At 36.7% G+C, this 24,251-nt stretch overlaps 2 protein-coding genes across 2 annotated transcripts; one reads left to right on the top strand and one right to left on the bottom strand.

Annotated features, from left to right (window-relative positions):
• Positions 1 to 2,444: 2,444 nt before the first annotated feature.
• On the bottom strand, positions 2,445 to 9,605 carry LOC110058336 (MOB kinase activator 2-like). The gene is made up of 5 exons (XM_020764977.2): positions 9,399 to 9,605; positions 6,509 to 6,666; positions 5,770 to 5,866; positions 5,097 to 5,230; positions 2,445 to 4,610 (listed from the first exon to the last, which is right to left on the bottom strand). The coding sequence occupies exons 1-5, from the start codon at positions 9,413 to 9,415 to the stop codon at positions 4,366 to 4,368; spliced, it is 651 nt and encodes a 216-aa protein (XP_020620636.1). The 5' UTR covers positions 9,416 to 9,605; the 3' UTR covers positions 2,445 to 4,365.
• Positions 9,606 to 9,663: 58 nt separating this feature from the next.
• On the top strand, positions 9,664 to 23,757 carry LOC110058335 (fatty acyl-CoA reductase 1-like). Its single transcript, XM_020764976.2, has 15 exons — positions 9,664 to 9,948; positions 12,450 to 12,736; positions 13,290 to 13,465; positions 13,925 to 13,997; positions 14,624 to 14,730; positions 15,091 to 15,268; positions 15,842 to 15,886; positions 18,872 to 18,990; positions 19,502 to 19,569; positions 19,961 to 20,042; positions 20,599 to 20,688; positions 20,800 to 20,872; positions 21,317 to 21,373; positions 21,490 to 21,617; positions 22,325 to 23,757. The coding sequence occupies exons 2-15, from the start codon at positions 12,530 to 12,532 to the stop codon at positions 22,482 to 22,484; spliced, it is 1,563 nt and encodes a 520-aa protein (XP_020620635.2). The 5' UTR covers positions 9,664 to 9,948; positions 12,450 to 12,529; the 3' UTR covers positions 22,485 to 23,757.
• The last annotated feature ends 494 nt before the right edge of the window (positions 23,758 to 24,251 follow it).

Here is a 24,251-nt window from a genome sequence, read left to right as displayed (position 1 = left end):
AATCGTCGCGACTTGTTCCAACGAGATGTTTGCTATTTTTAGTTACAAATGGTAACTCGACACTTTTGTTTTTCATATGGGAGTAAATTCAATTAGAGCTTACAAGTTATCGGCTATTGTTCCCAGGATATTAGACAAAAAGAAGCTTTCCTTTCTAGAGTGTTTTTACGTCTCTGCAGTAGCAGTTTAATATTTTTATTTGATGGGCATTTTATGACATTCTTTTCAGTCCGATATTTTTAAAGGTAAAAAGTATAAAAACTGTTCAAAAGTTCTTTGAAGACTGTGTGGCACCAAGTTAAAGTGCAATTTAATTAAATCAGACTTTCAACGTATCAGAGAGGTTTTTTTCTCTTTCTTTAAATTTTCGGTGAAGTAGTGTTGTTGCGTTGTGTCGTGTAAAAAGGGTAAACTTACTACTCGTATAAAATGCGAAAAGTTCTCTTAACTTGAGTATTTTTGAGCAAAAATTCCTCTTGGTGGCTGGAAGGGCTCCCGAGGGGGTACTCCCAGAAAAATTGGTTGGGGGTGTGCGGCCCGCTTCCCAAAACCCTTAACCCTATTTATGACCAAAATCTGCGATATTCCTTACCCTATTTATGACCTGACCAAAAATTCGAAACCCTATTTACGACCTGACCCTCAAATCAAAACCCTGTTTCAGACCTGCGTTATAATTAGCTCCCTAGTTCAAACCAATGTTAAATTACCGTAAACATATAAATTTGTGAAGGGCTTTTGTTGATTTTCTTTTCGATAATGATGAAAAAGTGGCTTCTTCTCAAGGTGGTATGGTACCCTCAATACGGACCAAAAAGTTTGTTTAAATATGGTAAAGAAAGATCAATTGTGTGCTATTGCACTCAAGAAGAGAAATTAAATTTCTAGAGTTTTACTCAAAATGACTGCTATGGAAACCAGCCACAGCCTTTTGAAGTAGTGTTTTATAGTATTGACGCCAACTCTTCCTGCTCTTTTACAAAACAAGAATTGACTGTCAAATAAGCATATCATGTAAGTTTCTGTTTTGTTCTGTGATATGAACCTAAGTTTTGACAGTTAACTCTTATTTTCAGTGCTTTTTACAGCTTTATTTGGAAATAACCTTATTTTTTACCAGTGGACAAATCATCTCATGTCACGTGACAGACCTTAAAATGTTACGATTTTTTTGGTTTATATCATCACGACACTATTGGTCTTTGATGAGCCCAAGTTTCAGAAATTCTACTTAAAAACCTTGCAAAGTAGAAATGTTGGCGCGAAGTCAGTCGGTACAAAGGTAAACTTTTGAGAAAAATGCACTTTAAGTTTCTTACACGAAGTATTAAGCATTTAACGAACCTCAAATAGTGGGGGGGGGGGGTGCAGATTGGATCTCGGGGGAGGGGGTGCAATGGTTGTTCTATTTTGTAAAAAGTTACCGCAGTTGTGGGAAATATTCCTTGTCATAAGGGAAATGAATGAGCCTGTGATGGCAATTTGAGGCAAAGCTTTTCACAAATAATTATACCAATCGAGTTGTGCATGTCTTAAAAGTTTTTTCTAAATAGTTTCGTTCATATAAGTTAAAAATAATCTATATTTTTGGTCACGTTCTTATGGTAAACAGTCGTTGCTATGGCCGTTGCCACGTGAAAAAACTTATACCACTGTGTACTTTCCTTAAATTTCACACTCATCTGGAAGGAAATTCGGTAAGATCGTTTCAAAATGTTTTTGACAAGTCCTCAAGGGTCTTAAGTCTTGTATTTCCAAGAAATTGAATTTTTCATGAACATCGCCATATTTTGGGGTACCATACCACCTTAAAGCATACCCATATCAAGGCTAGAGTGCAAAAGCCGTACCCTATTTATGACCAAAATGACCAAAATTAGCTAAAATCGATACCCTATTTATGACCAAAACGGCTGGAAAACCATGCCCTTCGGGGCCGCACAGACCTATATAGCCCATACAAGGGAGTCCCCCCTCCCCGGGGGAAGGGCTACGTGATCGGTGAGTGAGGGAGTTATGCATGTGCGCGTGTCAGACCAATCACAGTGTGGGTTGTATCAAAGAAAGAATAAAATTGCCTGTTAGAAAATAAGATGGTATCTACATTAATCTGGAGACGTGTCAGATTACTATAGTTTGTTCAGTCAAACATTTTATGGCTTACTATTTAGTTATCTTACCATTAGCGATGTAACATCGTATGTACATCATTAACTCCCAGTTTCTTTCTTGCTGTACATCGCAACCAAAAAAACTTGTCAAATCAACCAAATCAGTACTGTAAACAGTTCCATGAATGCTCCTATCTCCGAGACTTATAGTTCACAAAAAAATAACTCTTGCACGCCTTGCGTGCCTATGTTCTAGAACGATGGCATCAACGTTTTGAAAGAAGAAACGTACGTAACCGCGAAACGATGTCTGTTGAGACAACATCAACTTCATTTCTGTCAGTTTAGACAATTTCCTTTATTTTCACAAATTAGAAGTAGCAGAACCGTTACTTAGATCGGACAAATAACCCTACAACTTAGCGTCCCTGAAGTACAAAACATTCCTCAGAGAAAACCAAAGCCCAAGACAAACATTTGATGAAAGTATGTTACAACGCATGCGTCGTGACCTGCGACAAAGAGCACTCCACCATCAAGGCGGGCTAGAACTGAGCATTATAACGTAGTAACCAATTTCTTGAATGTCGACATCTTTTCCATCGCAGTAGAGGGACGTAAGGGACGGTCCATAAATTTTTTGAGGGGGAGGGGGGTGGAGGGCGTTGGGCAATTTCCAAAAACAAAATATTGCACAGTAAAAACTGCTTTAAGAAATCGTTGGCCCTTCTCTCAAAAAATAATGGTCTGTTCCTCGGTCACCTACAGGCGAACTTCGGTCCAAGAGACTGCACTGAACCCTAACCTATGAAATTTTCTCTGGACAAAGACCATACCAGGCCAAAGGCTTTATCCATCAGAATTTGTGACAACATTGCAAACATATTAGAAAAAAGAGCAACATCAGATCTAGTAGCACAACACATCACTGTGTGCATACTAAGTTATCAAAAATTAAGTAACCACCATTAACAATTTAGCCAATTCATAATTGGTAATAATGAAAGCAGCAGACTATCTATTTAAAGACCTGCATTTCTCTAAAGTGGAACATTCACTTTTCTTAGTTTCAGTACATTCTGCTGTTACAAAAGTATTCAAAGTCCTTAATTAAAACTACAGTGGTTTTTCTGACCAAAACACACAGAATCAAACATGATCAGAGCAAGATACAAATACAAACCACTACATCCTTAAAAGTTCGTCTTTCTGCCTTGAGCTCTAAATAAGTGGAAATTACACTGTACAACAAAATCTTGATCAATTAACTAAGCCTTCAAGTAAAGAATTGTAAAACACTTAGTCCTTTATAATGAGCCCTAATGGTTTTGATCTCTAGACATGAATACAAATCTAAATGTGTATGTGATAAGAATGAATGAATGAATAAACTGCTCGGGAAAATTTTCTTATTATATTTTACAATGTATTATATCAACTGAATTCTGCCAAGCAGTTTAAAGGATGCATGGAAACTAAATTTGAGAAGAATTTGTAAGTTACATGATCAGGCCTCTGTTGTTTAAATACTAATTAACACTGATGCAGACATAGTAGTAATGACAGGTGCACTAAGTAAACTGTGAATTATCTTAAAGTACACCAATTGATTGCTTAGGTCACCTTTGGGTCTTTCAATCGACCAAGCCTCAAAAATTTAACTAAAATAAACCTTGGAGAAAAATGAAACAGTTTACAAAGAACTAGGTACAGTTGCACAGATATTTTGGCTTGATTTTTTTCTTAAGATCCATGTAATTGGCAGGAGAGTAACACTAATAATAACACTAGTCCTAGATTAGTTTAGTCCCATTTTTAACAACAAAGCCCTTGAATTTTAAGACAAAAAGTTTAATAAACAAAGGTTTATCATCTAGGCCTAAATGTAATGCATTATGGAATGTGATGAATAATTTAAAACATGGACTATGAACAATTGGGCCCCACTGTAAACTGTAAACTTGTATTCTTAAGAATCCAAGTTTGTACAGTAATTATAAATATTTCGCTCTTAAACTACACCAAACTGTAATGTAAAGCCATGAAACATCAAAATAACCAACCATATTTAAAATATACTAGCACTAAAATATGCTTTAAATTAAATTTAAAATTGGAGTCATTTTTTCATGTTGTATACATACTGTAAACATCTCGGATCTTCACAAATATGAACACCAATATTGAAAATATACTCAGTACACACAAATTTATCTAAAAATACATGTATACCCAAACCAGATATTTTATAAAACTAACTCTGATGAATTACGCCCATTGCTTGTAGAAGGTCGTCCAAGGGCACTGTTTCCTTGGGGTCCAACAAGTTAAATTCTTGATGGTATAAGACAAAGTGAATTAAGACCGTATTCAAATGTGAATTCAGTCCATGGTTTAACAAGTCATTGAAGTGCGCATAGAACATGTGAGCCTGCACATGAAAAAGAAGCTTGAAAATTTTGCGCACTGTTGTCATAAAGGTTGGTGGAAATGTCATACCTGTTGGAAAAACAACATAAGAGATGAGTGCTGGTTCGGAGAGAAATCCTAGCATACCATTCAGGATTTGTCAGACTAGAGATATTGCTATAAACAAGGAGTTTAATTTGGCAGTGAATTATTACTATCTACAACTTTTGAACTGTTTACTGTGCCACGCAGCAACTGATCCTCTTGTATTACAATTATTTATTAGTAATATTAGTCAACTAAGAAAAGACAAGTAAAAATTCAGTTTTACATTTATATAGCTGCTATTGACCTATACTATACAATGTGGCTTCTGGAAAACTCATAACAGTAACGGTATTACTAGATTTACACCAGAGTTGAAAAAAAAAAGGAAATCCCATATTAAAGTGGAATATAAATCTATTACTACTTACAGGCTAGCAAACTTCCCACTGCCTGCAGTTTTATGGGTACACACGGGAAAAAGTTAATTATTCAAGACATATAATTATAAATAGCAGTTTCAAGACTCACCATATTTTGTCGGAAACACTGCGTCATCATGAAGATACTTGTGACAACAAGTCATAACATAATCAATATATTGCGGCGCTGAAACATTTGTTTTTGTGATTTTCTTTCCCTTGTCATCATGCCACAAATAAACTCTGCAACAAATGAACAAAAAATAATTGCACGACCACCACAATTGTCCAGCATAGTTCTCAATTGAACCCACCTTCAAGAGGTGTCAATTGTTAGGGTTACAACTCCACAATACATAGACTTTCAGAAAAGTCATTCGTCTTATTTATTCAGTACCCACTGGACCAAGGACTTCTCCTACTTGATTGGCGCCAATTTTAGCAACCCAAAAACAAGTTGCTTCACGAACTTCACAATGCCGCTCACGGCCTGAAATCTTGCAGCTAGCTTCTCTCGCTTAGCTACATGTACATGTAGCATTCTACCCTGAAATGCATGAGGTAGACTGGTAGCAAGTCCACACAATACAATGCTGTACTGCAGAACAGTAACAAAAGCCTGCTGGGCATGTGTCAACCTGTCACAGACACCTAATACTGAAATGCAGTCTTACACATAATTAATAACAAAGTTGTTAAAAAGCTGACAAATTTAACTTAACAATCAACAAAAAGGGATTCAAAGATTAGTTGGTTTTCAGAAAAATTGAGTGACAACTTACGCAGAGCCTGGAGCTGACATCGTAGGACAAGAAGCAACAGTACACCTCTCACTGACGCTGCCATACAACAGGTCAACTTGGTTGAAAAATGCTGAGGCTGTGTGGAGAAAAAAATCCAGTGTATTTTTACACGTGTCATAATCTTTCATTTAATAATCTTTCAATAACTGTATATTTATTAATTTTGTAAATATATACATGTCTGCTGTAGTTAATTTTTCAGTGTTACAGTAGTTAATTTTTTAGTTCAACTACATGTGGTTCATTTTCTTCTTGTTACATGTAGTTAAATTAATAATCAGTTTTTGTTGTCAATTTATCCCTGGTCAAATTGAAAAAAAGTACTGTCTAGGTAAACTTTAAACTAAGATCGAAATAAATAAACACATCGTAATGTTGAAAACAAAAGTTAACCATTACACTGTACGACATACACATTCTTACTTTTTAAAGGAGCTCAATCACGGTATTTTAAGTTTAATTTTGGCCGTGTACAAAATTACCTTTAAATTGAAGGAAACCTGAAAATACCAGTTTACTAAGATAGAAAAACACCAAAGAGATAAACCATAAAGGAACAAGGATGGGAAAGATTGAAAAGGATTACAAACAACAAACTTAATTAAAGATTTAAAGATTGGCAAATCACTAGGTAAACTCTAGTCTGCTAATCATGCCATTCAGTTTGAATAATTTTAATTATTTTTTAGAAGTTAAACATTACAACTTCAACACATACTGTTTGTGGCAATCCACTCATTAAGGTCAATGCTTGGAGGTAGAGGCACAAGTTCTTTGATTTCTGAAATTTCTCTGATGAAACTGTTGATGTACTGCTCCTCCAAGTACGGTTTATTTTCTTTTATTTCTGGCTCAACAGGTTTTTTCTTTCCCTTCCTATAAATGACAAAATCGAGGATAAGAAGTCGTTACATGTACGTGATAATCCAAACAGTTTGAATATCCTGTATGATGCATGAATAAAAACAAATAATAAATAAATGTCAAAAAATATTACTTAAGATGGAATCCACCAGAAGTTTGAGTAACAAGTGGACAAAAACTTTCTACTGAGATTATTTATAATTATCATATTGCAAACTTTTGTATGACTGTTTTAAATATCTTCTCAAAAAAAATCATTTCTATGAAACACTTTGGTGAAATGAAACTGATGATGAAATTTTACCTGTGTTTGCACAATAATATTTCTCTGAACTTTGAAATTTATTTTCTCTCGTTCCCATGGGAATTTGTTTCTGGTGTTATTTCAGGCAACTATTTATATCTTTAGTGTTAAGAAAATGTAAAAAGGACTATAAAATACTTAAAATTATTCTGGTACCAGATTTCTGTCCACTGAAAACTGAAATCGCTCAATTTTTTAACGGATTTTTTCTTAAATAGGAATTTCCTCCTGCACATGATCCAATAGAGAAGCTCTTTGTCCATTGTTTCCAGCTAAAATTACTGTAACAATAATATTTAGAAGTGTTGGTTTTTGAACAGGGAAGAAAACTGGAGAACCAGGAGAAAAACAGACCAAGATAAGAGAAACAACAGCTAATTCAACACACTTGACACTGGGTAAAGGATTCAAGCCTAGCCACATTGGTAAGAGGCAGTGCCCTCACCACTACATCACCCCTATTTACATGTATAACCTTGGAATACTCGAACTATGATACAATTCTCTCTGGAACAAACAAAATATCCAGTATTGTACTGCCACCAAAAGCAAGGCCAAACATAACTTATATCATGCTCACTACAGCTTTACCAAAAAAGATAAGTCTCTAGTATGATTCAATAATAAATTTTTATTACATTGATTAAGTTAGTTCAGAGGGTCAATAACTACATGTACAATTATTAATCAGATTGCTCCATTGCTGGTCCAATATTTTCTAAGTGTTAGACCAGGCACTGTCCTAAATGACCCAGCAAGATTACTCTTGAAGATTTTCGGGTAGATTCAGTCAAGGAGAACATCAGCACCTGGTCTTTTTAGTTTGGACCTTGCTGTACTTGCTTCATACTGTCAAGACTTTGGGCCAATATCCTCCCTGTACGGCCCTAACGCTTTGTTAGTAAGATGTATATAAAGGCCAAAACTATCACACTTGAGTAATACACTGATCCAATAATGATCTCACAGAGCATGAGGTACTGAAATGTCAAGACGACTGTAAGAAATAGATCATACATGTAAGAGCTTTTGGTTTCAAAATACTCAAAATTATACATGTACATCCCTCTTTCTGTGCTGAAATCTTCTCCTACTTTTTAGTCCCAAGATGGGTTAACTTGTTGTAAAAATAATTTGAACAAAACAAGAAGACCAAGTTACAAGTGGAGAAATATCAAACATTGATTATCAGTATTTATAACTATTAGAATTAAACCTTGGAATCTTAAGGAAAAGAAGAGACGTCAGGGAGCATCTTTGTATCATTATCAGCATCTGTTTACTCAGACCTAAAATCACCGCAACCTAATGATTGAACTTAACTGTGTTGAAGCAGCGTTAATCATGATCCAATATTAGTTAGTTGCCATGACACTAATTAGATAACAATATTTTCTTTATTCAATTTGGCATTTTCAAGTGCAAATACTGCAGTTTCTGTATAGGTGTAAAATTATGAGGTAACAGGAATACTGTCTCATTATCAGTTATGCAAAAAATTTCCAACCTTTCAGCTATACTGTAGTAAGATATTAAACTCTCTTCCAGATGACCTCAATTTACATAATTTATGTACATGTACATTTAGAAGTCACAAATACCATCAAAAAATCTTATATACAGTACATGTAGATCATACAATATACATGTATGAAAGATTTATAATATATCTTCTTTTTATTACAAAAACTTAAATGTCACATTATATAATTATGAATAGCTTTGTATCCCACAGTTCCCCGTTTGTAAATGATATTAATCTTCGTCAAGCTTACTGATTAATGAATTTCAATTTCGTTAATGAATGCGTGACAAGTTTTTCAATTATAACCTAAAATTTATGTATAATTCAATTCCCTTGGTTCGATGTAGCCTTGTTATTGAACAGCGAAAAAAACTCATGAGGAAATTTAACAGAACTCAGACGAGTTTGCTCTTGGATTAAAACAGATTACCGGATGTGTAAAATATACAGTCGCACTTCATTGTAATTTTTGTGTTTAAAATATAGCTTTCGAACAAAATAAAGTATTGATTGGACTCAAGGCTGTCTTTAATGCTTCTAAATCAAGTCTTAGTTATTCTTTAATCGGAACTAAAAATTAGTGGAGTGGACACGTAATTCAGTGAGTAATTTCATGAACTTAAGTAAACAGATTGCGAACAGTAACGATATTTGAGCTGAACTCCAAATTTTCAAGATTGCCAATCGCACCGTGATCGTCACACACTCGTTCGCTTTCCAAAGGTCAAAACCTGAGTTTCCGCCGAGATTTTAACCAGCGATTTCCTGTCATTCGACAAAGCAGCAAGTAAACACTATTTCTGTTTCTTTGTTTCGTAATTATTGCCTAGGCCGCACCCAAATATGACTACTAAAGGTAAAGAGGACATGACATGCAACAATGCAAACATTGAGCTGGTTGCCCAACTTGCTTACCCCATCAACCAGTCCATGATTCTGGAGAGCTAGAAAGGCTGACTTATTCAGCTTACACATCTGAAGAGTCTTCAACACGAATCTTTGCCCTACATCGCTTAAAAGAGACGAATAAAAAGCTCTAAAGCTCGGTAACCTTTCAGGTGACTCCGAGGAGAAATTTCATGGAAATTCGTGTCAAGTGCTCGGACCCAGGCCCTTAGCCGTAGGTTCAAGCGGTTGACCGCTGACAAATAGCTTATAAAGCGATGATCGATGATCACCTGATAAGGTCATGTGTGACATGTGAAGGGTGTTGTGTGCTCGCATGGCGGGTCACTCTTGGAGGTATTTTTAATTTCGGTTTGTGTTCTTATGGCTGAACTTGAGCGCGGCTGACAGCCGCAAGCCGTTTGCATCAAACTGTCCTGATTTTAGCCGAAAGGTTTTAGTTCAGTGACGTATGGGAAACTTTGAATGAGCTTGGGAAGCGAGGCAACGATTTTGAAATTGTTATTCGACTTTGTTAGCGACGACGTTACAAGCATTTCTTCCACCGTCTTTGAAACGGGTAAGTCCGTCACGTCATTGAAGTGAAACAGAATTTGCTGCTAACTACTCAAGAATGTCCGTTTTATGATACCTCCTCAACCGGGAATATCAACATTCTTTAGCATTTGCAACGTGCTCGGCTATTCGTCCGCAGACATGCTCCAACTTCGTTATTGTGGCTTGCTGTGAATAATAAATTCATGGTCGTACGTCAAAACACGAGTTGGCTATCACTGTTTTTTTTTTTTTTTTTTGTCCTGAAAGTTTGCCAAGTTTTTTCTTTCTGTGTTTGCTTAACGTTTTCTGATGTTCTCGTCCAGTGAGCGCGCCAAAACAAAATGATTTTTCACATTTCCCGGAAACGTGCCGGCTCGTTGGTCGTGCTTCATACAACTGTCTTGTGAAGTAAGCATAACTTATTGGGCTCGGAGTCTCCTTCAGCTGTTTTCCTGTTATGTTTTCCTTGAAGTTATGCAAGTTAAGCCGCTAAATTGTACATATATCAAGTCATGTAGAAACCGCAAACGAGATCTCGCGGACAATTATATCCAATTGTACATGTTTAAGGTTATAATTAATTCGTCATGTTATATGAATTCCGCCCAGATTTATAATTTAAACGTGTTATGGAAACGCGCATCAGTTATAAACATTAACCTGTAGTTACGTAATAGGCTATGTCAGTATTTTTGTTCTAAAGTTGGAGATATCCATAACTACGTTCGTCCTTCCAATTCAGGCACTATCCTAAAAACTGTACATTTTTGCATATTTTTAAGCTGAATAATGTTCACACCTTGGCTCTGCATAAGCTTGTATAAACACAACTTGCCGTTATTTTATTCCTAACTTGATAATGATGTCGAGGTGATATCAAAACGTCGTGTTTTAGCCTTGATATTCATTGTGAAATTTATTCCTAAATTTTCACTAATTAGACTAGATGCTCATTAGAATCTTAAAAGGTTTAATTCCATCTAATTCAGCTGGGCCAGTGTTTATCTAAAGGTTGAATCTTTTAATGGTAATAAAAACAGTTAGATAATTTAATTTAATGGGGAACACAAAATTTATGTTCTATTTGAACTTACTGAACCAACACCTTTTAAAATTAAGTTACACCAGCATAAGAAACACACATATTAACAAATTATGTCCTTTTATGTTTTTTTTTTTCACTACTTTCATGTTTCACTCAGCATAAGTCAAATTCTAGTCAATTCAACATTTTGTCTAAGCAAATTTAATTTAATTTTAAAATTCAATGACAGATTTTTCCGAGTCTACTTTTCAATCAAAAATGGAACTAAGGAATATTTCTCATGCTTTCCAAACCACCAGTCAATATATTGCTATAATCAATAAGCTTTTCTTCTGAGTTAACAGGACTAAAAATATGTTCACTTTTTTTCACAATAATTTTGGTAACACCTGAATTGCAAGTGGTAAACTTATCAAGATCTGATTTCTAGTGGTCAAGCAGACAGGTTATGAGGCTAAAGAAACTCCCCAACTTAGACAACTTAATGTCGACATGCCATCATGTTCTGTCTGGTATTTACAAGATATTAAAGTTGGTGAAGAGAATTTTCAAAAATTTATTAAGCCCATGCACAGTTTGCAAGAGTACTTTAGGACATAAAATTTGCACTGGCTGCATCATGGTCAGCAGTTTTACTTGTAGTGTGTTTGTCAAGTAAAAGTAGACATGTTTGAACTTTTTTAACTCGTCAGACTGTGAATTGAATGCCATCTTGCAACAATCCTAGAGAAAATTTCAAGTGATTATGCACGACTGCTAAACCCTGAGCCTGATTTTGGGTTGCATTTGTGATTTTATGTTTACCTTCCACAATGTCAACAGCGGAAGAGTTCCACTGGCAGTGTTGAATGTCTTTGTCGGCGGTATATTAAATTTACATGTACCGTTGCATGTGTGCATTGTGCAACTTTTTCCAGACAGTATTGTCTGGCATGGCTACAGGCACTTCATCTCACCTGCGTCGGGAATTGGTCATGCAACCATCCAATGTTACTACTTGAGAGCCTGCCCTTTGACCATTGAGTGATGAATGTACATGTACATGTGGAAGTGTTGTAACCTGTTATGATTTCCAGGCAGACAAAAAGTTCATGCAGGTGTAAAAACTTTGCCCTTTGGACAAATTAAATGTCGGTGAAGTGTACACAAACTGATATTATTTTGAACAACTTTTAGCTACTTGAAGGAATTTAAAGTAATTTCTAAAAACTTGCTTGGTTGTTTGGTCACCAAAGGTTACATTTTTTTTGAGCTGAATTGTATAAAACTGGAAGTATCAGGAAAAAAGACCTATGATGTCTTCACCCAGGCTATTGACTTTTGCCCCACACTGGGAACAGTTGTGGGTTTATGATATCTTCTCTGTGGGATGCCACTATTCCAGACATTGCATCAAATGAATGTTTACCCAGTTGACTTCCACAACTCATGATTTGGCAATAGACTAATTTTGGCAATATATATATCCCTGTGTCTAGGTGAAGCTTCACATTCTAAGAAGCGGCAGTGAAGGAAAGTCCTGTGTTTACAAGCTACAACCAAATTTGCTCTAGTAGTGATGGCTGAAGCTAAAGAGTTGCTGTCTATCAGTGACTTTTATGCTGAGAAAACTATATTTATTACTGGTGCTACAGGATTTCTTGGTAAAATAGTGATAGAGAAGCTCTTGAGAGATTGTCCTCTTGTAAAGAAGATTTTCCTTCTGACGAGGAGTAGACGTGGCGTGAACCCTCAGCAAAGAATTGATAATATTTTGGACAGTGGGGTAAGTCTTACAGGAGGTCGTAGCAACTCTGGGTCACAAAATTATTATCAGATGTACATGTAACTGATAATTTTCTGTACATATTTCTTAACTGGTTAGAATCTAATGTTGTTACAAAACAACATACTTGAGTCAGTATTCTTACAATAAAGGCTCGCAGTGGATGGCTTTCTCTAATCCTAGAAGGCTTATAAAATTAAGTACAGCCAGTCGTACAATACATTACTTATATTATTTTGACTGTGACATGTTCATGGCTTCACATCAGTTCTTTGTAGAGTCATCATCAAATTACATAAAATGTATATGGCATGTGAATATAATGTAGAGCTTTCTGTTGGCCTAGGATTTACAGTATTTGTCCCCCAAAATACCGTTTTTGTTCCAACCTTAGATTTTATTTCAACCTCTATGGGCTGTATTTTGGAATACTGTCGTTACCTCCCATTTCTGCATGTATTGTCCCTCGAAGGCATCATTTTCATTTGTAGACTGATCCCAACTGACAAGAAAGTGTGTTGATTCTTAAGGTATAAATAAATCTGTTTTGAAGGTTTTTGATAAAGTCAGAGACATGGGAGGTGACTGGAGAAGTAAAATAGTGCCAGTGAAGGGTGACATTGCAGAAGAAAATCTTGGATTGTCAGATGAGGACTGGGAGACTCTTCAAGAAAGTGTTGAAATTGTCTTCCATTCAGCAGCAACTGTCAGATTTGACGAGGATTTAAAGTGAGCCTAAAGAATTTTAGTTCTATTCACCTGTACATATGCTAGTGGCCCTAGTTACTGACACTAGTGGTTTAATTTGAATTGAACCATTGCATTGTAATCACCAGGTTACAATTTCACTTCACTTCATACAGTTCAGGCTGCATACATGTACATATACTATTTCCTGTTGTGTCTTTTGTTTCTTCCTTGGTGGTGAACCAGGGCTTACATGTATGTTAACCTTTCACCAATGAATGAAAGACAAAACAAATATAAATGGGTACATGTGAACAGTCCTTTATTATCGTATTTCTATTGTCATCATACTTTTCCTACAACAAATTCCTAGCCTTGCCAGTGAGAACTATACTTATTAGGCACCATTTATTCAGCCACATAGCATATTGTTTTTTAATTACCCTTTAGTTGTCAGGTCATTTTTTGATCATCTCTTTTAAACAACATTTTATCTTGCAGGGATGCAATGTGTTTAAATCTTAAAGGAACACAGAATATTATCAAGTTGTGCCAAGGAATCAAACATCTTGAGGTAGTATACTTAACCTACTTTTAAATTACATTTTTGGTGCTTTTTGTAGCCTGGTACAAGTCATATATACAGCAGTCTAGCTTATGTCTCAAAACTGAGTGGGAGGGATTAGGAGATACTCAAACAGGGATTTGTGTGTAACCACGTCTAAGACATTAAGAAGGGAATGAAGTATTCAGATCTGGACACTAATCCAAATCATGAAGAAATTAATAAAATGCAGATCACTTAAATTGTTGTTTTCAATCAGTGTATATAAAATAAATATTCGGACAAAGGCTATTTTGTTGCGAGTTATTCAATTTGGTCATTTCTCAACTGGGGTCTCGTTCAGGAAACCAAGTTGTCTCTGTTTACATATGCTTGTACCCCTGGGTCTTAAGGCAATCCTGGAGAGTGACTACAACATGTTTTGGCTAGCCCAACTAAAGGCTACTGTTTTCTTGATAAATAAACATCAAAGGAAATGGCTGTCCTTGATCCTTATTAAATAACAGTGAACTAGTTAGGAAGTCAGTTGCAAAATTTGTTTAACTTTGTTTTAGCCATAATCTGATTGTGCTGTTATTTTAATTTTTTCATCTTACATCTCACTGAATGGTTTCCTTAATTATTGTTTGGTTCAGGTGTTGGTTCACGTCTCTACTGCTTATGCCAACTGTGACAGAGATACCATTGAAGAGAGAATATACCCTCCCTCTGTGGATCCAGACAGGCTCGCCAACTCAATTGGGTACAGTTACATTGTAGAATAACACATTGTTTGTAAAGGCCAACAAATGTGATCTTTCTGGTAATTTGTCATTCAACAATGCTACTTTGCAAGTTGAAATTTGTTGACTGTCTTAACAACAGTGGTGCAAGATGCAGCAACATGATATGCAACTAGGATTCAATGTTGTACAACTTGTTGACTGCACTGCTTGGCCTTTGTTAAAAAACTTCTTACATCACTTAAAATTATAATTAAAAATTCATTTATAGAGCACCATACTCCTGCCATTAATTTTCCATGGCACTTTACAATACTAATTAAAATGACTTGGCACTGGTTTTTTTATCATTGTCTGTTTTCTTTCGTCGTGTCAAATAGTTGGATGGATAACGACATGGTGAATGCGCTCACACCCCATTTGATCGGCAAGCGACCTAACACCTACACCTTTACCAAGAGTTTAGCTGAACACGTGCTACTTCAAGAGGCTGACAATTTTCCCATAGCAATTTTTAGACCATCAATCATTGGTGCTGCATGGAAAGAGCCCTATGAAGTGAGTCCACATGTCTAGATAGCAATTACATTACTGTACACACAAGTTGGTCATTTTCTTTTTGTCACACTGTGTCTTTATTTTATGTGTATGTTATAAGGATTTTCTAGTTTAATGGTGGCTTTCAGGAAAAAAGCTAAGTGTAAAAATTTACATGTAACTTAAAATCTACATTAACAAGCCCAGTAGACTTGCATGTAATTGGCTTGCTCTTCTCAAAATTATGCAAAGCTGTGGAAAAGGTCTCATCTGACAGCTAGTGAAATTTGCTGAAGTCAGCTTGTAGCTACATTTCCGAGTTTAATTCTTACAGATACTCGCCACCATACTGCATGTCAAAATTATGTACTTTTCCTATTCAATCTTGGTCAAGAACCCTGAATAAATGTATTACTCTGTAGGTGCCTTCAATTTTGGCTTATTCTAAGTACATGCTCATTACTTTTAAGAAATTTAGGCTTCTTCAAAGTATTCTCCACACCAAACAAATGTACATGTAGAAGACTTAATTATAATAATAATATTGTTAGTAGTATATCTGTTTCATTTTTAATTTATTGTGTTCTTCTTTAGGGTTGGGTTGATAATTTCAATGGACCAAGTGGACTATTTGTTGCTGTAAGTTTAATGTTGTAACTACCTTCCGTATATATTTTATAATAATTGAAAGGCCGCGTGCAAGAACGTCCCCTAGATTTTTTGGCCATTTTGAAAGTGTTCAAAAATAGCTGAATTTTGGCATGTAGGCTTCGTTGTACCTGAGAAACATTGCTCTGAATTTTTTTGGGCTGGGGCGCTCTTCGTTCTTGGGAAATAACATATGCAAAAAGCTCAGTTTTCCAAGCGGCATCTTTTGGAGATGTTTTGTTGAACAAAAAACAAAAGAAACCTTATTATTTTGTTGAACAGCAAACAGGCAGACTGTTTATAGTGTATTCCACTGAATCTTAGCTGTCTTAAAGTCAAAGGAAAATAGTATATAGAGCGGAAATCTGGGAACAGATTGTTTACATCGGTTATTGTGACATACATGTAAACACAACACATGAATCGACTGAGTGGCAAACGAAATACCATCGAACAAAAAAGAGATGTGCTGCATTAGAGCTCTGTCAACTAATATCTTAAGCATTGTGTTAAAGTACCTTGTATGCCTGCCTGGTGGTTGAGAGGCATCATAAAGCTTCGATAAACCCGTAAGTCATCAGCATGTTTTAAAGAATCAAAATGTGTTCTGAAACTTCGAAGGTAGCTGATATACCGTAATCATGTTATCGGCGTTCGAAGTCAGATCGAGCCAGGCAGCAAAGTCCAAGAGCAGTTCTTGCCCAAGAAAAATACCCTCTCGTGAGTTGTGGCCCATTGGCCAAGCGTTGCTAGTGTCAAAGTTTGGAAAGCGAGAACTGGTTTTTGACTTATGAAATTTGTCTTGTATTGACCGCCATGTTTTCCCGCGCACAAGGTGTAAAGACCCTTCCCGGCATGCATTGCAATCACGTTCTGCTCGCGTTTCTCGAACTGGTAACTAGATTGTTTCGGCTTTTTTCATTTAAAGATAATAATGGCCAACAAGTAGCGATTGATTGTAACATAGATCTGTGATCCAGGTTGCGTTGATTTTATTTCATATCAGCATGATTTGTAGTGTTTTGAACTTCTGGGATCAGCGGACATGCAGATGTATGGAGACCCGTACGTTGCGCAGAAGGGTTAATTTGTTAATCTGTTAGGCGGTGCGTGACATAAAGCTAGGATCGCTTTGTGGAAAAATATGTATTTATCTCGTGATTTTTAGCCAGTTAAGACGTTGATGTATTTGGAAAAGTGCTTATTTGATGTTTATTTGTTCAGTGCAGATAATCATTGTCCCAGATAACCAAAGTAAGTTCCAGATGTTAACACTATTTTCCCGCCGCCATATTTTACCTATTTAAACCTGAAATCAACATTTTTGAGCTTATACGTTGCATGAAATAAACATTTTGCTGTTTTCTAAGTGAAATCAACATCCTTGCCATCACGCGTTAACGTGAAATCAGCATTTTTAACTATTTAGACCTGAAATCAACATTTTTGAGCTTATACACTGCGTGAAATTAACATTTTGCTGTTTTCTAAGTGAAATCAACATCCTTGCTGTCACACGTTAACATAAAATCAGCATTTTTACCTATTTAGACCTGAAATCAACATTTTTGAGCTTATACGCTGCGTGAAATTAACATTTTGCTGTTTTCTAAGTGAAATCAACATCCTTGCCATCACACGTTAACGTGAAATCAGCATTTTTACCTATTTAGACCTGAAATCGACATTTTTGAGTTTATACGCTGCATAAAATTAACATTTTGCTGTTTTCTAAGTGAAATCAACATCCCTACCGTCACGTGTTAACATGAAATCAACATTTAAACCTTTTTTGACCTAAAATCGACATTTTTGAACCTTTACATTTCATAAAAGTGACATTTTGCTGCTTTCTAAGAGAAATCAATATCCTTGCCGTCGCGTGTTAACATGAGTCAACATTTTAAGCACTTTTGACCTGAAATCAACAAATTTGAGCTTATAGAAGCTGCATGAAATTGACATTTTCCTGGTTTCTAAGTAAAATCAAAGTCCTTGCAGTCGCGGCGGGCTGATCCTTTGTTATAATAAACCGAGGCGAGACTTCGACTTATAACAAAGGCTTGGCTTGGCTATTATAACAAAGGATTGGCTCTGTTTGTCATAACAAAGGCCCGGCTTCGTTTGTTTGCAGGACTCGGCGGGAAAAGGGCGTCAGGTATTTTAATCAAAGGTGAACTTTGTCGAAAACGCTCCAAATTTCGCATGCAGTTTCGTTCAGGTATGTTAAGCAATGTCCCGTAGTTTTCGCGCTAAAGTTCGCTTCGTTCTCGAGATATTGCGTATGCAATAAACCACTCGGTTTTTCCAACCTGTGTGCCTTTTTTGCATACGTTATTTCTCGAGAACGAAAAGCAACCCAGCGAAAAAAGCTTCAGAGCAATGTTTCTCAGGTGAAACGAAGCCCACATGCTAAAATTCAGCTAGTTTTAAGCACTTTCAAAAATGGCCGAAAAACCTAGGGGACGTTCTTGCACGCGGCCTTTCAATTACAAAATAAACCAACAATTAAGTTTTCAGCTTCTTCACTACATTGTAGTGTCGGCAACTGGGGTGTGCTAAGTAGTGTAGTCAGCCTAGTAGGTGTTTGGATTCATGTTATGAAAAGTCCATTGTCATTAGGCATGGAAAGGGGTTCCTACAACTTTCATTGTTTTGGGGTGCATCATTTACAAAATGGTGGAAGCAGGTTGCCTTTTTCATCTCTCAACCCCTAATCTACTTCAAACAAAATCTCAAATACTGTGACACCTTTTGGAATCTTCTTTTAACAAGAGCACGACCTTATTAATTTAAAATTACAGTGACTGGCATTTGTTTGAAGTTTATGCCTGTGATTTTTAGTTCTTGAGCATTTCTTTGTTGTGCCAAGAAATTACGAAAAAATACAAATAAATTTATGATTAATATTAGAGCTGAAGGTGTTACAAACTGAGCTGCTGCCATTGAAATAAAGTCATGTTCCCTTTTTTACAGGCTGGAAAAGGAATGCTGCGGTCGATGATTGGGGACTTGAATGCCATAGCGGACATTATCCCTGTGGACTTCTCTGCCAACATGATGCTTGCCATTGCTTGGCACAGAGTTGTGAAAAGGTAAACAGTATATTATAGTAGTTTACATAAATTAGCATGGGAGTGGCAGTGACTGCTATTGTCAGATAAAACATAAGTCAAATTGGGTGGTGAGGTGGTTACTGTGGTAGTCTTCAGACCTAGCAGTCCTGGAGTTTGAGCTCTGGCAGTGTTGTTGCTCTCCATCATCAGGCAATACACAGTCTCTTACCAACAAAGTGTCTGAGTGGTTTAAATGCGTCTTCCCCTCCCCAACCTCCCAGCAATGGAACTGGAAACCCATCCAGGAGGCAGTGACTCTGGCCAGTGTCCTTATGATAAACAAGACAGTTTCCTCTGTCAGTGCCTCTCCCGCCCAGAGATTTACTGGTAAGTGGCTCCGGGTGGCTGATGGTGATGGAGGCATAACAAAATGCTTAAGAGTTGGGAGGTTTGTAATGGACATTTCATCAAGGGCAAGCAATGATTTGAATACTTTTACATTGTGGCCAGTTTGATTCACTGTTTAACAAACTGTGATCATTTTCCCTAGGCATTCAACTATTCCAATCTATCATCTGACGACAGGAATGTTGAATGGATGTACATGGGGAAACCTGTGTAAGTAAATGCACATCTACATCTACTTAGTTTGCCAACAAACAGAAGAAAAAAATCCCTTTATTGCAACTCTAATTTCTCCCCTCAAAGGATAAACCTAGGGAAATTGTTAAACTGCATTCAAATCCAAAGAGTTGTCAATTTATCACTCAGATAATATTCATCTTGAATAAATTTAGCCAGATTTCACAGTTGAGTTCTCACAGCCTCAATTTTACTTCCAGTTCAGATTGTGGATTTCTTTTGTAACACTGAGCAAGTCTGGGGCTAAGAAAAAACATCATTCTGTCTGTTAGTCTTAGGTCTCAAATTTTATATAGCAATATTTATATCCATATTATTTACAATTTCCTGTGAGAAGTCCATCACTGACTTGTGATTTTACCTGCAGGTACAATCCTGAGTCGTCATTTTAAGACCTATCCTTTTGAGGGTGTGTTCAGACGACCAAACTTTTCTTTTGAGTCAAGAAAGTAAGAGTGCCTTGTCTATGTTGTTAGAAACTAAACATAGAATATGTATTGAAGTTAAATTTGTCAGGGATAAGCAAGGACTGATTTTCTTGTATGCACTAAGAAACAGATTGAGTGTATGGAAATAATGGTCAGTAGGTGCTGATTTTGTCATGAGGTCAAGTTAACAGACTGAAACTTTTCTTCCTCAGTTTTCTTAATGGAGTGGTCTCAACAATCTTGTAAATTTTAGCAATTTTAATATTCATAGGCTTGTCTTTTATCATTATCGTAAATTTGTAATTTTGTACCTTTATTATTATTTAACTCGAAGATACTAGCTTTATGTAGCTACTCTAAAATTCAAGTTTTAAATATAGCTTATGTCCACTTTCATTTAAGCTGGCATATCAAATTACAAGAACTGTGGGAGACAAATCTCACATAAGGTTGTCAAAAAGGTATCAAGAAGTTGTCAAACATAATTTAAAACTTTATCAAATGATGATGGTGTAGCAATCTTCACAGTTATTCTATCACTGATATCATGTTTTAAACTTGTATCTTTTCATTACAGACTGATGCACTTCTACTGGTGTTACATCAGTCACAAAATCCCTGCCTTCATCGCTGACATGACATCATTTTGCTCTGGACAGAGACCAATGTAAGAACAAAAAACCCTGTTGATGAGACATTGTGTCCAAAGAAATTGTTTTCCTAATGTGAAAACAGAAGTTTAATGAACTTGCCGATGTTACTGTTCTTTGCTCAACAGAATGAACAAGTTGTACGGGAAAATAGAGAGAGCCACCAGAAGTTTGATCTACTTCACATCAAGAGGCTGGGAGGTAATTGGTTGTTACTTCTCTCTCCTGGTGTATTTGTTTTCTACAAATTTTATTAATTTATGTCGTGTTGTGATAACAACTTTAGTGGTAATTGGCTCTCTCGCTCCTCTAGTCTCCTTTGCAGCCACTTGTTTTGGAATATCACGTAACGCTCCCCCAAAGAGTGTTGCGTGACATCCCTTAAAAAGGTTGCGTTAGAGACTATGGCTCCTCTTGCCCCTATGACTATTCCAGGCAGTCATTACTCAACTTAATTTCCACAAAGCTTTTCTCTTGCATTGCAAATTAAGGTTATTATAATTTTGTACAAGCTTTCGTTGTTTTTCTTGCTCTTGTAGTGGTGGTGGTGGTGGTGACTTTGGTAATGAAGAGGAGATAAGCTGTGTCACGCACTCAGTTCAGTTCATAAACAAGAGGTCAAACTTCTTTTCTTTTAATTTGCAGTTTTCAATGGATAACTATCGTGGATTAATTCAAGACATGAGTCCCCAGGACAGAGAGGTAAATATCAACCTTACTTACCATTTCGATCCAGACACTTTCAAACGTGGCGTGACCTTTTGAATCGTCACGCAATTGTTCAGGAAAACCTAACTGATGTGGGTTTTTTTTCCCAGACTTTCAATTTTGACGTAGAGAAGCTTGACTGGAACACATATTTTGTGCGGTTTGTTCTTGGAATCAAGCAGTTTCTTTTGAAGGAAGATTTAGCGAACCTTCCTGTGGCGCAGAGCCGTATTCGCAGGTTAGTGTATTCTCTATAGTATTTCATCGTTTCGCCTTTTAAACAAGTTTCCGCTGAGCGGACATCGTTATTTTGTTGGCCAGTTGGTCGACGAGCGCGAAATTGAGAAGATGCGTAATGGTAGGGGGCCCGGAGTAGGGGGACCCGAGCGAGTGTAACCAGAGCAGGGGCTTGTGGAAAGTGAACCACAACCCCTTTATTGATATTGTACGACTGAAAGCGTTTGTGCATTTTCTCTGAATAGTCCCTTACGTTTCCTTCCGTCCCTATGTAGGAGTGGACGTTATTAGCGCGAGATCCTGTTGGAGGCTGATAGCTCCCCCCGCCCGATTGGTTTGGTACTTGTAGCGTATGTCGGAGCTTTTAAATTGAGCAAATATTCGCCTTATTTTGGAGCCAAGGGGCCTCTTCCCTTGCCTTCATCTTCATCTTTCCAGACACCGAAAAGAGAGTTAAAAATACGATGCGTAGCGGAGTGTTTTTAACGAACTTCGACGTGTTTGGAAATGTGGTCATACACTGACCTGAGTGTTTGAGATATCTAAAAACTGAGGAAAAACGGAGAAATGAAATTGTCAAGGTCTATGCCAATTAAGATCAGATATCCAAACACCGTCACGGTCATGAATTCCTTTCTTTAAACTTGATGAATTATTAATGAGTATGAGAATCTAGCTTGTAACATTTTCTCCCATCTTAATTTTCAGACTGCGTAACATCCGTTGGACGGCGTACTTTGTGTTGTTCCTGTTTTCCTCATGGCTCATTATCAAGAGGTTCCCAGCCGCACAGACTGCTTGGGCCCAGTGCTTATCCGGCGTTCACAGGCTGGCGCGGGCCCTGGAACCATTCAAGCTCTCCAACTAGGTGTTACTTATAAATTATGATAAAAAAAAAAATTATGAGCAGAACTTTATTCGTTTTTTTGTTGTTGTTCTTTTTTTTTTTTTTTTTTTGTACGTTTATCCGTAGAACATAGGCCTTGTGGCCATTACATGATACTTTTGTACAATCTAGACGCAGATTTAAAAGCAAACGTTTTGTAATTGTAATGTATATTGTAACTACGTTTTCTAAGAGGGACCAAAAAAACAGTGTTCAAGCACAAGTATTGAGGTATAGCAGTCTACACTCTAAAATTGACATTACTGATATTTAATATTTAGAGTTTCATAATTGATAATTGGTAATTAAGTTTTGGATGGTTGCCGCCCAGAAGCTGTGGTCCCTTAGAGTCAGATGATCGCTCGCAGCATTGTGTGAAATGTAACAAAGACATTAACTTCAGCTCGTGCAAAGTCAGATTAACTGAGTGTATAACTCGCAGGAACACTCGCTGAACGCCAGTTTAAGGACTGTACTGGTATGTAAACTCGTGGTCGTGATAGGGGGTTTTCGTTAAGTGTTTGAAACAATTCAAGTACCCAAGTTATGCGAATGAAGTACCTGATGCATTGCCTAATTCTCCTAAGCCGACTTTAAGAAAATATTTCAGAAAAGTTGGGAGAAATTTGGTCCTGAACCTGAAGGGAATAATTTAAGAAGACAGCAAATGGCTCTGACTTTAGAATAGTAGATAAGTTGTAGACCATTTAGGGGTTTGCACAGGCCAAGTTGGCCTGAACTTTTGTAACTTTATGAAAGGTACATTTGAAACCCTTGATTCGCATGTGAGCGAAACATAGTTTTTGCTTTCTAAACTAAGAAACTTCAGTTTAAATTTTGTTGTAACAAAGAGTTGAATGAAAGTGCGCATTGGCGTCAAAGTAAGTAAGAAACTATAATGTATGATCTTGGGTTAGCCAAAACCCTAACCCTACCTCATCAGAAGTAAAGTTTCTTGAAACTGTTTGGCATGTAAAAGTGTCTTAAAATGCCCAATGTGGCAAAAGAAGATTGAAATCTTGTTATCGCTAAGAAGGATTCAATTGTGATTCCAGGTAATCGAGCGTCACTTTCTACCATGGCGTGTTGTGCTATATTGCTATTGTAAGTTAAGTCATTGTGGAAAATAATATAGCCAAGGCGAAAATTATGCTAAAAGTTAGTTAGACACAACACTGAGTATCAAAATGGTAGGTTAAATTTATTATCAAATACGATATTGATCAGACGAAATAAATTGATACAAACTTGAGAATCCCTTGTGGTTCTTCCTTTCCGCTCAAATAAGCTTGGTACAAACTGAACCTATATTTCCCAAGAGTGATTAACATCTGATTTTCCCTTACCATGTCAATACATTTTAAAACAGACGGATGTAGAGATGGTGATACTTGAACAATTGTTTTTTTTTCGAGCACGTTTGGAGTGTTGACCGCATTGATTTTTCGGCGACTCCTTACTCCCACAGACCCTCTCCCTCCCCTCCCCACCCCCCCCCCCGGAAGTTAAGGCGCATTTCGCACAAAGTTCGAGCAATGAGTGCAAATATTATTTACTAAAAATTTACTCGTAGCACGGTAACTTTGGGGATTCTATTTAAAACAACTCACTTTAGTTCACTTCCCTAAGGGGCCCGCGATTAAATTCTCAAGCATTCTCGAGAAAGTTAAAGTCAAACCTCGTAAGAATGAAGCGTGTGTTATTGTGAAGCGTCTGTTTTTATTGAAATATGGATAACTTCAAGTCCAC

This window comes from Orbicella faveolata, unplaced genomic scaffold (assembly GCF_042242905.1).
Source record: "Orbicella faveolata isolate gen_17 unplaced genomic scaffold, um_ofav_v1 contig_2, whole genome shotgun sequence".
In the NCBI taxonomy this organism is placed as follows: domain Eukaryota; kingdom Metazoa; phylum Cnidaria; class Anthozoa; order Scleractinia; family Merulinidae; genus Orbicella; species Orbicella faveolata.
Note: the sequence above shows the minus strand (reverse complement) of the source record. Positions and strands in the feature narration are given on the sequence as shown.